Genomic DNA, 12,988 nt, shown 5'->3' with positions numbered 1-12,988 from the left:
GTGATCTCAGGGTCCAGGTACATTTCATATGGAGAGAGGTGGACCTTGAGGTATTGTGGTCCTGAGATGCTTAAGGCTTTATAGGTCAAAGCCGGCACTTTGAAATTGGGACTGAAAACTAATTGGCAGCTGGTGCAGTTGGGTCAGGATCAGTGTAATATGCTAAAACCATCTTGCTGTTCTGCACCAGCTGTTTCCAAACTGTCATTAAAATATTAAACTTTTTCAGATCTTGCTTTTGGTAGGAAGTTCTTTTGCTGTATAAAATGGGAAATTCGGAAGATTAAAAAAATAGAAATCCTATAAATGTATTAGTACTCAGCCTCTGTTCACCTTGTTATTGTGGAAGCTTCCATTAGAAATTAGGAAGTGGACAAGTATTTATTTTAGAAGAGGCTGGTATGAGCACTATTAGCTTTATTTAAGAACAGGATCGGGGAACCTATGGCCTTCCAGATGTTTGCTAGACTAAAACAAATCATTTCTGATGTTTGGCCATAGTGGCTAAGGCAGCTGTAATGCCTTAACATAACATCTGGAAGACCACAGCTTCTTTATACCCATTCTAGACCAATTGGAATACATATGTTGGCAAAATCAACTGGTAAGTATGCACTTTCTGAATTACAGCAGTTCTTAAGGAGCTGGATGAGGTGTGCCATAAATTGGGTAAAATGTATTGAATTCCAGGATTAAAAACATAGGGTGGATCTTAAATGCACTAGGAATATCACTAAACTTCATTATTCATTCATGCTTTCTCACAAAAAAATGAGAAAGCATGAGCACTAATGTATCGTATTGCAAACCATTTTTGGATATAGCAGAATGTGACTTCTGTAGCTACTTTTTTGTCTTCCAGTTATGTGTTTTGATGTTAAGAGACCCAGTTAAGTGTTTTGACACTCCAGTTTATAAGATTGCTGCCTCAGTACAATTGTATAGATCATCTTCATTTGGTGCGGAGTTAATAAAATGCCAGCCCATTTCAGTTCCTGAAGGGGAGCAATTGGGACAGAATGGTCATTCAGCCAGAGTTTGTAAAAGTTAATGCAGCTGGAAGAAAACTTTTTTCCCATCCTCCTTTTGGCATTGCCATATATTATGAGGCACTATCCTCAGTATTTACATGGTTTTGGGATTTTGTTAGGAATTGCAAAAAGATGTAAATAATTAGGAAGACTCCTTTTTATTTAGTATTTTTTAGTAACAGTGGCTGTTTTTATGGAGGCAGACTATGCTTTCTGTAACCAGAGAAATAGGTAGTATTGAAAGAGTCATTGCATTTTCATAGATAAGAATCTACATTTGTTCTTCAGAAGCCTGTGTTCTGTAACAAATTCCCATTGCCTTCATAGTGAAAAATGTCCACATGGCCTTAGATAAAACCCTGTGTAAACACACCAAATAGCAATATATTACTAAGTTTGGCTTAGATGAGTAACTTTCATATTATAGAATGGTTAACCAAGTTTCACACAAACTTATGAAAGGTAATTTTGCTTAATTTAAAGGCCTAGCAATTAACATTTGGAGTTAAGCATTTAATTCTAGACCTTCAGTTCACACCACTGGTGTAGCTGGTATGTTGTTTTCTGTGAAGTACATGAATCACAGCGACTTTAAACTTTTTTTTTATAGCCCTACCTGAACCTATCCTTCCATCCCTCCAAAAAAATTACCCAGTAAGTGCTTCTTATAAATTACTACATAATATGTTTATTAAAAATGGATGATCTACAATATGAATGTTGCTTTTAAATTTGGGTAATGGCAAAATATGCCTATGACTTGTTAGATTTGTGCAGTGAGCCATCACTGTATGCCCGTGTTTGTAGAAAGTTCCCCTTGCAGTCTGGCTCCCTCCCCAATCCCTTTTGTTTCATACAAGCTAAATTTTTATGGAATAAGTTCTGATCAGGTTCCATTGCTAGGAAGTAAGACCCATTTATTTCCTTGGGACTTGCTTCTAACTGTGTGCACTTAGGAGTGAAGCACATTGCGCTTAATCAGACTTGTGTCCTTTCTGTTCTGCATATAGGGCATGTCAGTGCCGTGCTAGTACTGTTCTGGATTTTAGTTATCTTTGGTGGTCTTGTAGTTTACATGCTCCTGAAGCTGGCCTTCTTTCCAGATCATCTGCATGCCTCAAGATCATGTTAAGTTAGCTCACTTTGCAGCTGCATGATTAGAGATCGCTTGCCTCCCTCCTAGATCTTCTTATCATGCCTGGGGCAAATGTGCAGTGGAGTGTTTGCTATCCTAGAATAGCTCAGTTGCCACAAATTTGTGCTGTAAGGGTTTAACAAACAAACAGAATCTGCTGTGAAACAGGTGAAAAATGTCCCAACATAATGGCCTAGATCTGACCAAGGCAGTATATCTATGTCTGGACTATTTCAGACTTCAAGTGGGGGCTCACATGACTAAATTGGTGAGATCTAGGCCACTGTGTCCCAGACTGCTGAACAATGAGATACACTTTCTTCACATTATTACTGCTAACACAGTAACCTGTTAGGAGTATCTAGGGAATTCTTCCAAGGCAGCTCACTCAATCTGCACAGGTAATACATATATTCGGAAGGTACTGCTGTTACATAAAATTGCTGTTACATTTTGCTATGTATTTAGGAAAGCGTGCTCCTTGACCTTCAAGTATAGATTTGAAAGTATAGATTCTTCAGTGCCCAGAGCGCTTGTTGTGTGGCTTTCTGGGACAGAGCAGCTGAGTGAATGGCAGTAACTGAGGCGTGACACTTGGGAAATAATTGTCTCACATTCTAGAGGGGTAGTCATATTGGTGTGTGGTTGCAAAGGCAACAAAGAGCCTTGGGGCACCTTGAAGAGTAATCCATTGTGGCAGAAGCTGTCATGGGCCAGAGCTCACTTCATCAGATGATTTAAGCGGTCTGCCGAGTGATTAGGGGTATGTTTGATTTGTTTCTTTTAAGTGAGGCCAGAAGGTTAAGCAATACAACTGAGTGCTGTAGGTATATGTTAGGACTACGCAGTGCATAAATGGATACAGAATCTAATGAAATTAATAAGCTTGCTTCCACACTAGAGCTGCTTAGCGCTGCTGAGGCATTTCTTTCCCATAATTAGCTGAGTTTGGAATAAAAATGGAGGTGCATTTCATATAGTAATACATTAAGTAGTAGTTCCCTTGTCCTGGAGCAGAATCCTTCTACAGTATTTACTCAACAAGTAAGTTCCATTCAGCAAAGGTCCTTCCTAATGTCAATTAAAAGTTTTAATTGCAGGGCCAGCTGTTTTGGTTCTACTTATTATAATAACCTGCCCAGGATGGCTAACAACAATAATTAAAATCATATTTATTTATTTATCTATCTCCAATATTTACATACCACCTAATGACAAAAGTCCTTTGCATGGTTTGCAAGTAAAAATTAAGAACATAAAATACAACAGGAAAGTAAAACCTAACACAGGGGTCGGCAAGGCTTACTGGGCATGGGCCGGATCACTCCCGCGGAGATCCTCTGTGGGCCGGACTGGCGTGTTGGCACCGGAAATAGCTTCTGCACATGCCCAGACGCCAGAAATCGCACCTGCGCAGAAGCGATTTCCAGTGCCGCGGTCATGCGCAGAAGCAATTTCCGGTGCATGTACAGAAGCAATTTCCGGCAACGTGGAAGAGAGTCACTGGGCGGCTCGGTTCGGGGGCGGCTGTTTACCTTCCCGCCAGAGTGGTACCTATTTATCTACTTGCACTTTGACATGCTTTCGAACTGCTAGGTGGGCAGGAGCTGGGACCGAACAAAGGGGGATTCGAACCTCCAACCTTCTGATCGGCAAGCCCTAGGCTCTGTGGTTTAGACCACAGCGCCACCCGCGTGCTTATTATGTGATAAAGAATAGAATGGTTGCCTGAGCAGCCATAGTGAGAGGGATAACAGAATCTCCATGAGCAAAGAGTTTCACAGCTGCAGGGCTACCACTGAGAAGGCCCAGCCACGTGTAACATTCCCATAACAAATGCCCATTGAGAGTAGCACAAGCAGGGCCTCCCCTTCTGACTGGTTTTTGGTGACGTGAGAGATCACAGCTGGAGCATTAGCATAGCCTCTTAAGTGCCCCAATGCATGTTCCCATTAGTGGGGAATTAATTACTGGCTTCTGTGCCTTTCCCCCGTTTTCTTCTTTTTCTGTTTTTACTGAAATAGCACAGTTTTGCTATTTAAAAAAAGCCAGGGAGAGGAAATGTAATTAAAGCCTCCCCTTGCAGAAAGTGGAACTGACATTGATGCAATTAAGAGACCAGCCTGACTGAAGCTGCAATTACATTTTATCTCTCTTTCTCTCTCTCTCTCTCTCCCACACCCACCCACATCAGATACTGCCGTGGGGGGGGGGCAGGGTGGAGAGAGAAACATGGGAGGACAATAAGACAGCAGGCTGATGACAGAGTAAGTAAATAAAGGATGGTAGTTCTGGAAAGCTGGGCTAATGTGGAAGCAGCTTAAAACCGAGCCCCCTCATAGGTCACAGTAAGGACTTCCGGGGCTCAATTTGGCAAGAATAAGAGATGAGCAAGGTTGCTTATGCCTTAATTTCATTCTTTAAAGCATGTTGTGAATGCTGCATGATTTGTTCAACAAGAGAGGCTAAGGTTGGATTGAAATGGGTGTTGGAAAGTTTTGTGTTGACAAAGTAATTCCCTATGCTGCAAGAGAAACCCATCTTTTAAAAAAGTTTGTCATGCATGCATGCCGAAGCGAAGAGGTTTAAACTAAACAGTATTTTAGTTTCAAGGGTGAGAAGGTCGAAGCAGGCGTCCACTCATGCGGTGGGGCTCTTTTGTCCTCCCTTCTCCCAGCAGCTTCCCACATGTCCCTAAAATCTGGAACCACACAGGGGGCTGGAAGCGGGGAGAAGAGAAACTAGAAGTTGCTTTGCGAAAGTGGATAGCCATTGTCGACCACAAGAGTATATTATTTTCTATTCCTGTCCTTCATATGTATCTGTGTGGAATCAAACCTTTATGTATTGTTCACCATATTGGTGCCCTACTACTTATTTAAAATTGTGCTGAGCAAACTGTTCTGTAAAGCATCCACACTCTCTGCATAAGTTTATCAACTCATATTGAGAATCTGCTTTTTAAAATGCTGATCATACACAGTTAGACATTTACATCAGCAGTTACATGCTCTTTTTTTTAAAGGCTAGCAAGGAACAGTGGAAAACTTTCTGACATAAGATAACATTTTAGAGTAAGCAGATTTATCTGTCTTCTTGCGATCTCATGTCTTAGGTTAGTGTTAATACAGCATTTTTAAAAATTACATAGTTTAGTAACTACTTAGTTACTGTACTCTATAGTTTCATGACTCATTTATAATGTTGCAATAAATCTGAAATTTTGTTTTACCATTTTTCTAAATGTAATTAATACTACATATTCATGTGACTTGACTTTTTAAAATTCATTTTTTTAATGCTTAATTGTATTTCACATATCAGTTAAGTGTAGCTAGTACCACACACTTGTATGGTTACACTTTACTGTGTAACTTAAAATTCCTATTTTTAAACACTGTTGCCTATGAGCATAACCTGGCTACATCATTTTCTGTTCAGTTTCCATTGAAATGAATGGGAGTTGTGGCCAATGTATTGGTGTAGCTCCTAATCATGTGCTTTATTTCTAAAATTGTATATCTTGCCCTTCAATGGCCAATTGGTGTTCCAAGGGCCGCCTACACAATGTTTTGTTTTAATAAATAAGAAAAAAATAGCATTTATACAAAGCCTAGTGACAAGACGCAATTTGTATCCAAGGTAAGCACAACTTCCCATTCTTCTTGTTTCTTTTCGCCTCATGTTGGCTATTTAGGGTGTGATACTTTTGGGGTAGTGTTTTTTTTTACATATACTGTACAATCAAGGGCCCACAACTACAGTTGAGCACTGAGTGAGATTTTGGAATACACATACCAGATGAATATGTGCCAGAATATGATAAACACCCGATTAGTAAGTTTCAGGTAGTCAGAAGGTTTGGATTATATACCTGCTGCGTCATTGAGCTGATACTTGCATTACAGAATTAGTGAATTCAGTGGTACCTCTGGTTATGTACTTAATTCGTTCTGGAGGTTCGTTCTTAACCTGAAACTGTTCTTAACCTGAAGCACCACTTTAGCTAATGGGGCCTCCAGCTGCCACCGCGCCACCGTTGTGCAATTTCTGTTCTCAACCTGAAGCAAAGTTCTTAACCCGAGGTACTATTTCTGGGTTAGCGGAGTCTGTAACCTGAAGCGTATGTAACCTGAAGCGTATTTAACCCGAGATACCACTGTAAAGCGGTTTTAAAAAACAAAAAGGTTCAGTATGAAAGGGGGAGTTGGTCTCAGGCTCCTGCTGCTTGTGTCACTACCCTTTAGAGCAGTTTCAGGATGATCCCGGGTAAACATGGTTTTGTACCAGGCATTATATTCTGCTCAGAGGAGCAGTTTGGAGTGATGGCAGATATGAGCCTGAGGCTCATTCCCCTTTATAGTGGACAGAAAAATAAGTGTTTGAGCAGACTGCATTGCTTGCCACGTACTGATTCTGAAGCATTTGCCTTGCACTAGTGCACTTTGAGTTAATATGCAATCGTGGGTCTTGTGATACTCTGGGTGCATGCCATTATCATGGGCAGTTCGTTTTTTCTTCTATGGGCTTATGAACTTAACAGTTAGTTTTACAGAAAACAAGAAGCATTGACCAAAGTCTTTTTTAGGTTTAGTTAAATGTAACAGTGATATTCAGAACTGTGCCGGTAGAATTTGCCCCCCTACTCTTCTCCCTGTGTTCCCCATCTTCTCCAGAGGGCCTCCCAACTCTCCAGAGGAGAAGGGGAGCTACAGAGGGTTGGAGAGGAAGGAGAAGTCTCATTGTGGAAATCTGTTTTACTCATGTATGGGCATAACTGGATTTCACCCACAGATCTTGGGAAACTTGTAAATCCTTATACAAGGACTACATGCCTATTTCTGGTTACTTTTGTGTACCTCTGGCAATTACCAGATGTAACTGCATTTTCCTGGCAAGTATTTAAGTAGAGTTTTATCACTTCCTAATTTCACTAAATTTCTGGTACATGATAGGAATGTAAGAAAAGCCCTATGGATCCAGCTAGTCAAACATCCTGCTCCCACAATGGCTGTCTTAAATGCTCTTGGGGAGCCCAACAAGAAGGCTATCAAGGCAATAATCATCCCAAAGTTATGAGAACTTCATTTGAGTCCCATCATGCATACTTTCTGTGCCTGGGCTTCAGCTGGTACTCCTAGCTATATTTCTCCAGTTGTAAGATGTGACTAGTGATGGACCTCATTTGATAACTTTGAGGGCAAACAAAATAAATATTTCTAAATCTTTTGCATCTAGAATGAATAACATGGTTTTACTGTGCTTTGTCAATGTGCAATAGCGTTGATGAACTTTCCTGCTTAATGCACCTTATCTACTCTATGCAGTTTGGGTTTGGGGAAAAGGCTGGGTACTGTACTATCCTCTCACCTTTTTCAGTAAAACCTTAGCAAGGCCTGTGTTAAAGCAACACAGAAAGTTAGCCCTGTCAGTAAGAAGATACCCTTCGTCATCTTCTCCCTGCTTACAGCTGCCAGCATGTTGAGTATTTTGTATAATTTTGTCAAACTTTCAACACACATTTCTAATACAGTGGTACCTCGGGTTAAGTACTTAATTCATTCCGGAGGTCCATACTTAACCTGAAACTGTTCTTAACCTGAAGCACAACTTTAGCTAATGGGGCCTCCTGCTGCTGCCGTGCCGCCAGAGCACAATTTCTGTTCTCATCCTGAAGCAAAGTTCTTAACCTGAAGCACTATTTCTGGGTTAGCAAAGTCTGTAACCTGAAGCGTATGTAACCCGAGGTACCACTGTATTAGGGCTCCAGTTTTGGAGTCAAGCTGTAGGGGCAAATTTGTACATTTGCATTCTGCTGTTCCCTCAGTTAAAAAAAGCCTGCTGGATCACACCAATGGCCCATCTTGTCCAGCATCCTGTTCTTACAGTGGCCCACCAGGTGCAAGCAAGACCTGATCACAGGAGCGTTCTTCCCTCTTATGGTTTCTAGCTGCTGGTAATCAGAAACAAACTACCACTGACTGTGGAGGAAGAGCATAGCCATTGTGCCTTGCAGCCTTGAATAGCCTTATCTGCCATGATTTTTTTCTGATCTTCTTTAAAACCCCAAGTTGGCAACCGTCACTGCCTTCTGTGGAAGCAAGTTCCACAGTTGAACTGCACTGTGTGAAGAAGTGCTTTCTTCTATCTGCCTGGAATCTTTCAGCGTTCAGCTTCAATGCAAATCCGCTAGTCCTAGTGTTTCTCCATGCCATGCATAATTCTATACTCTTCTGTCATGTTGTCTCTTTACTCGCCTTTTCTCTAAACTGAAAAGCTCCAAATGTTGCAAGTTTCCTCCTAGGAGAGTTGTTCCCTTCCCTTGATAATTTTTGTTGCCCTTTTCTGAATTCTACGGTATTCTTTTTGAGGTGAGGTGACTGGAACTCAGGGCTGCTCAGGCTTGTGTACCCAACAATTTCCCACTGTAGCCCAACAACTGTAGGAACTAAATATATGCTGAGAGATGGTAACTTGTTCAGGGCCACCTACTGACCTTCATGGCTGATTGGGACAGGAACTCAGATCTCCTTGGTCCATGTCTAACATTCTGTTCTCTCCAAAACACTTACTCCTATGTTTAGCAAGCAGAAGCTTTGCACCATTCCTTGTGCCTTCATTTTAATGGGCATCTTTTAATTACCTGATAGAGTTTAAAACCAACTTCCCTGCATGCTGCAAATCAGCAAAATAGAAGGCTATATGCTGAGGTGGCATTCCTTTGTATTACAGATGAGAACATTTATATGCAAGATACAGACAGAGGAGCACTCAAAAGGGTCAGGGAGGGGCATTCCTTGCAGATGTTAGCTTTGTGCTTGGGATGGATGAGAGAGAATCTTTCTGAGGCTAGGAAGCTGATCCTCCAGTTACCAGAGTTATATTTTTCAGCGTCTGGCTCTTCTTCAATTGCTGATGCAGTCTGTTTTTCCCATTGCACAGTCAAACATGATGTTTTGAAAATAAGCTGACAATAATATGCTCAAATCTGGATTTCTTTTTTAAAAATTGCAATTTAAGTTTGAGTTTTTCAAGTCTCTCCGATTGTTCCAAACTGCATGTTAGTTGGAAGCGAGTACTACAGATTGAATTACTTGGCCTTGGGTTTTTTTTGCATGTTTACCTTCAATAACACATTAACTGATTTTAGCACCACAACACAGACACATTAAGATTCAGTCTTTCTGTCTCTTATTGTTTTTACAGGAATCTTTTGATCCTACTATGCAGCTGCACCTTGTGCATCGAGCTCCATGCACCATTCCTCCTTACCTTTCAAAAAACCAGTCAACACTTGGAGACCTGTTGCTGGGCTTCCTGAATTACTATGCTACAGAATTTGAGTGAGTGATCAGCTTGTCACTTAATTAAGCCTAATCTGCCTACTTTGCTCTGGTGGTTCTAATTGGTTCTGCGCTAGTTGCAATTTACAAATGAACTAAAAGGTCTTGTATTTCCATTTGATAGGGAATGATTTCCTTTTTAATTTTTTTTTAAAATGCCCATGTGTAAAAATGCACATAGTGAGAGGTTAAGGCTGGGTGGCTTAATGGTTTACATGCAAAGGCAGGTTAAAAATGTACGGCACAAGCTAAGAAAAGTTAATAAATCAGTGGGAAGGTACTTGGACTTAGATCATCAATAATTTGGCAGTCTGCAATTCATAGTTTACCAAAATGGAGTCAGGGAGTGTTGTATATACAGTCATACCTTGGAAGTTGAATGGAATCCGTTTGACTTCCAAAACATTTGAAAACCAAATCTCGGCTTCTGATTGGCTGCAGGAAGCTCCTGCAGCCAATCAGAAGCCGCGGAAGCCCCGTCGGATGTTCAGCTTCCAGAAATAGTTACAAACCGGAAATAGTTACAAGCAAATAGTTACAAACCGGAACAGTCACTTCCGGGGTTTGTGATGTTCGGGATCCAAAACGTTCAGGAGCTAAGCTGTTCGAAAACCAAGGTACGACTGTAAAGGAAAACCTTCTCACAGTTGTACCCATGTGCATTTAAGTACTGAGCAAGATCTGCCTATGGGATGGACCTGCTGTTCAGAGATATATATGCCACCATAGGACTATGTAGCAGCTGGTGTAGCAGGATGAAATATTGCTGAGCACTGTAATAGAATGGAAGTCAGTTTTACAGTAGAATTGGCAAAGCGCTGTCAAAAGTACCATTTGTAAATACAAATTCAAGATTGTTTGCTTCACTTATTCCGCACAACTAAATTTGGGTGAATGCTGTTTTTACTGACTAGTACATAATTGTGGATGTCTTAAGCAAATACTGTACTTCTGTTTTACTGAAAATGCTAGCTAAATTAAACATATCCTAGAAATATATTCTGTAGGGGAGTGGGGAAATGATCTGCTTCCTGAAGTCCTTTTGACTGCAAACATTCTTAAATGTCCTATTTCATTTATACTGTTAAGGGAAGGTGGTAGGTTTTGCAGCTACCAATGAGTAGCAAAGCAGTTACTGGTGTAAATGTCATGCATATCTCCAGTGAGAGGGCGTTTAAGATTAAATGATCCCTCTAGATAAAAATTTTAATATTTGCCACTTAATAGCAAAGTTTAAATTTTATGAAGCTATTGCACTTTTATTAAGAAACATGGAACATTTCGGAAGATAAATAGGCAGTAATAACATTTTCATAAATCTTCTCTGTGTTACAATAATGCACAGTCTTAACTGCCCATTAGTTTGAATTTTTCATGGTGTAAAATTGTTTAAAATGTCTCAGTGGGACATTTCGAAAACTCCTACTTTTAAGCTGTTGCTTTTTAGTTACATAACAGACTACTAAGTTCAGATTTAAGGTCAACCTATGGTTAATCTGTATTTTGATAGATAAAACTAAAATAAGTATGGATTTGCTGTGTCCTCTTGTGGCAAAGCTTAAATTGACCAGCAACTCAGAATGAATAGTATTAGATATATCAAATGCATACACAATTCATATACATGGATTTAAATTTTCAAAAGCTTTCAAACTGGCATTCAGATTTGCTTCTCTACGTGTAGAATGGTGATTTTATACTACTCCCAGGACCGTTATTGGGATAAGTCTTGCTGCTGTCCTGGTTGTGGTGTTTCTTGCAATATGTGGTCCTTTCGTCTCTCTTCATTGCCTTTTATAATGAAGGGGTTCTCCTAGTGAGTATTTTATATGTTTTAGAGGGGTACCTTTAGGTTAAACATTGCAGCCATTATTTCCAGTGAAATAATTGCCCAACAAAAGTTCTGGAATCCTCTCCCCCCCACCCCGACCTTTTTTTTTGTAGAGCTTGGAGCAAAGAATTGTCATATTGGATAACCCTATGACTTCCATTCAGTTTCATAATTTTTGCATTGCTTCCCTTATAGCTTCAATAGTTCTGGAATTTTTTTGGAGGTGTCCATAAAACCAGAAGTGTTTACATGCCCACTTAGCGAAGAAATTACAAAATATGCTATTCTGTCTTTGATTTCCCCATGTGCATACATATATCGGCCTCAATAATTTAATATCAAAAGGCAGTTATTAATATTTGGGCTTTTTTGTTGTGCTGAAAAAGCAACTGCTTTTTTCCAGTGATTTTTAGAAGCCAGATGGATTTTGCAAAAAAATGGTTAGCTTGGTTCAGAGTGCAGCGGAATGGTATTACTGTCTGCTGTGATCTGCTTAATTCTGTTACATAACTCTTTCCTTTAGCTTATTTTTTCTTAAATTTATTGACAAGTTGGGATATAAGCCAAATGATGCTATAACATTTCTCTTTTCACTGACCTACATCCCCCCCCCCTTTTGGAACTTTGCTAATGGGAGTCATTAGCAAAAATGGGGAATCCAAGAACTGAGGTCCAGTTTCTTATCTTCCAAATTTCTACTTGGTCCTATATAGATCTTCTCTGTGACCCTGATAACTTTAGCCAAGCACAGCTTTTTCTGATTTCTGCCACCTGCAACAGCTACAGTGGCATTTGTAGTTATTTTCCATTCTTATGAGCTGCTTCAAAGTGATGTGCTTACCAAATAAATAAGGGTCATTACACAATAACTTTAAAAAATAACACCAAATTGTAAAAGTTTATTACAATTGTTTTCTCTTTGCTAGTTGGAGCAGTCAAATGATTTCAGTTTGTGAAGCCAAGGCCATTCCAAGACCTGACGGTGTTGAATGGAGAAACAAGTTCATTTGTATAGAAGGTAAATTCTGAAGCTTTTTTGTAACTTAACTGTTATACATATATAATCTGTTGGAGTGAAGAGTGTTTTGCTGCAAGCTGAGAATATTTAAGCAGTACTGGGGCTTTTTAAATACAATGCCAATTTCTGGTTTGTTGCAAAGTCCATTGCTATTTTGTCCAAGCAGGCTAATGAATGTTTTTTGCATGTGGGGATTGGAAATTGCATATTGATGTTCAGAGGATAGGTGCATGGAAGCCCAAAGCTTGTTTTCATAAGTTGAAACTAGGGGTAGCCAATGTGGTTTTCTCCAAATGTTGTTGGGCTACAACTCAACTAGTGGAAGCTGATGGAAGTTGTAGTCCACAGCATCTACCACCCATACTCTAAGCTATAGTTTGGCATTAAGTGTGAACAGCTCCACTGCATAAAGATACAGTGTTTAGTTTGTCAGTACGTCATTGTTCTTACTCAGTTAACGCTTGTACCATTCTTACAAAGCCTCTCACTACTATTGTTGTTTTTACAAAGAGAGAATAAAAATAGAGAATGATTTATCCACGGAATCATTCCCTGCTGCGTATTAAGTATTGTGAGAGATATATTTCACCATAATTTAAATATGAGTATTTCATACTTTTCATCTTGGAA

At 39.8% G+C, this 12,988-nt stretch overlaps 1 protein-coding gene across 4 annotated transcripts in view; it reads left to right on the top strand.

Annotated features, from left to right (window-relative positions):
* Positions 1–12,988, top strand: part of TENT2 (terminal nucleotidyltransferase 2) — a 34,208-nt gene that overhangs the window by 17,929 nt on the left and 3,291 nt on the right. For all 4 annotated transcript variants that reach the window (XM_080973817.1, XM_080973818.1, XM_080973819.1 and 1 more), the window contains 3 exons: positions 1,642–1,685; positions 9,373–9,509; positions 12,267–12,358. In XM_080973817.1, coding sequence (XP_080829943.1) covers positions 1,642–1,685; positions 9,373–9,509; positions 12,267–12,358 — 273 coding nt within the window. The remainder of the gene's footprint in view (positions 1–1,641; positions 1,686–9,372; positions 9,510–12,266; positions 12,359–12,988) is intronic.

Source organism: Podarcis pityusensis (assembly GCF_964106645.2).
Source record: "Podarcis pityusensis genome assembly, chromosome: 11".
NCBI classification, from domain to species: Eukaryota; Metazoa; Chordata; class Lepidosauria; order Squamata; family Lacertidae; genus Podarcis; species Podarcis pityusensis.
This window is presented reverse-complemented; position numbering and strand designations above follow the sequence as displayed.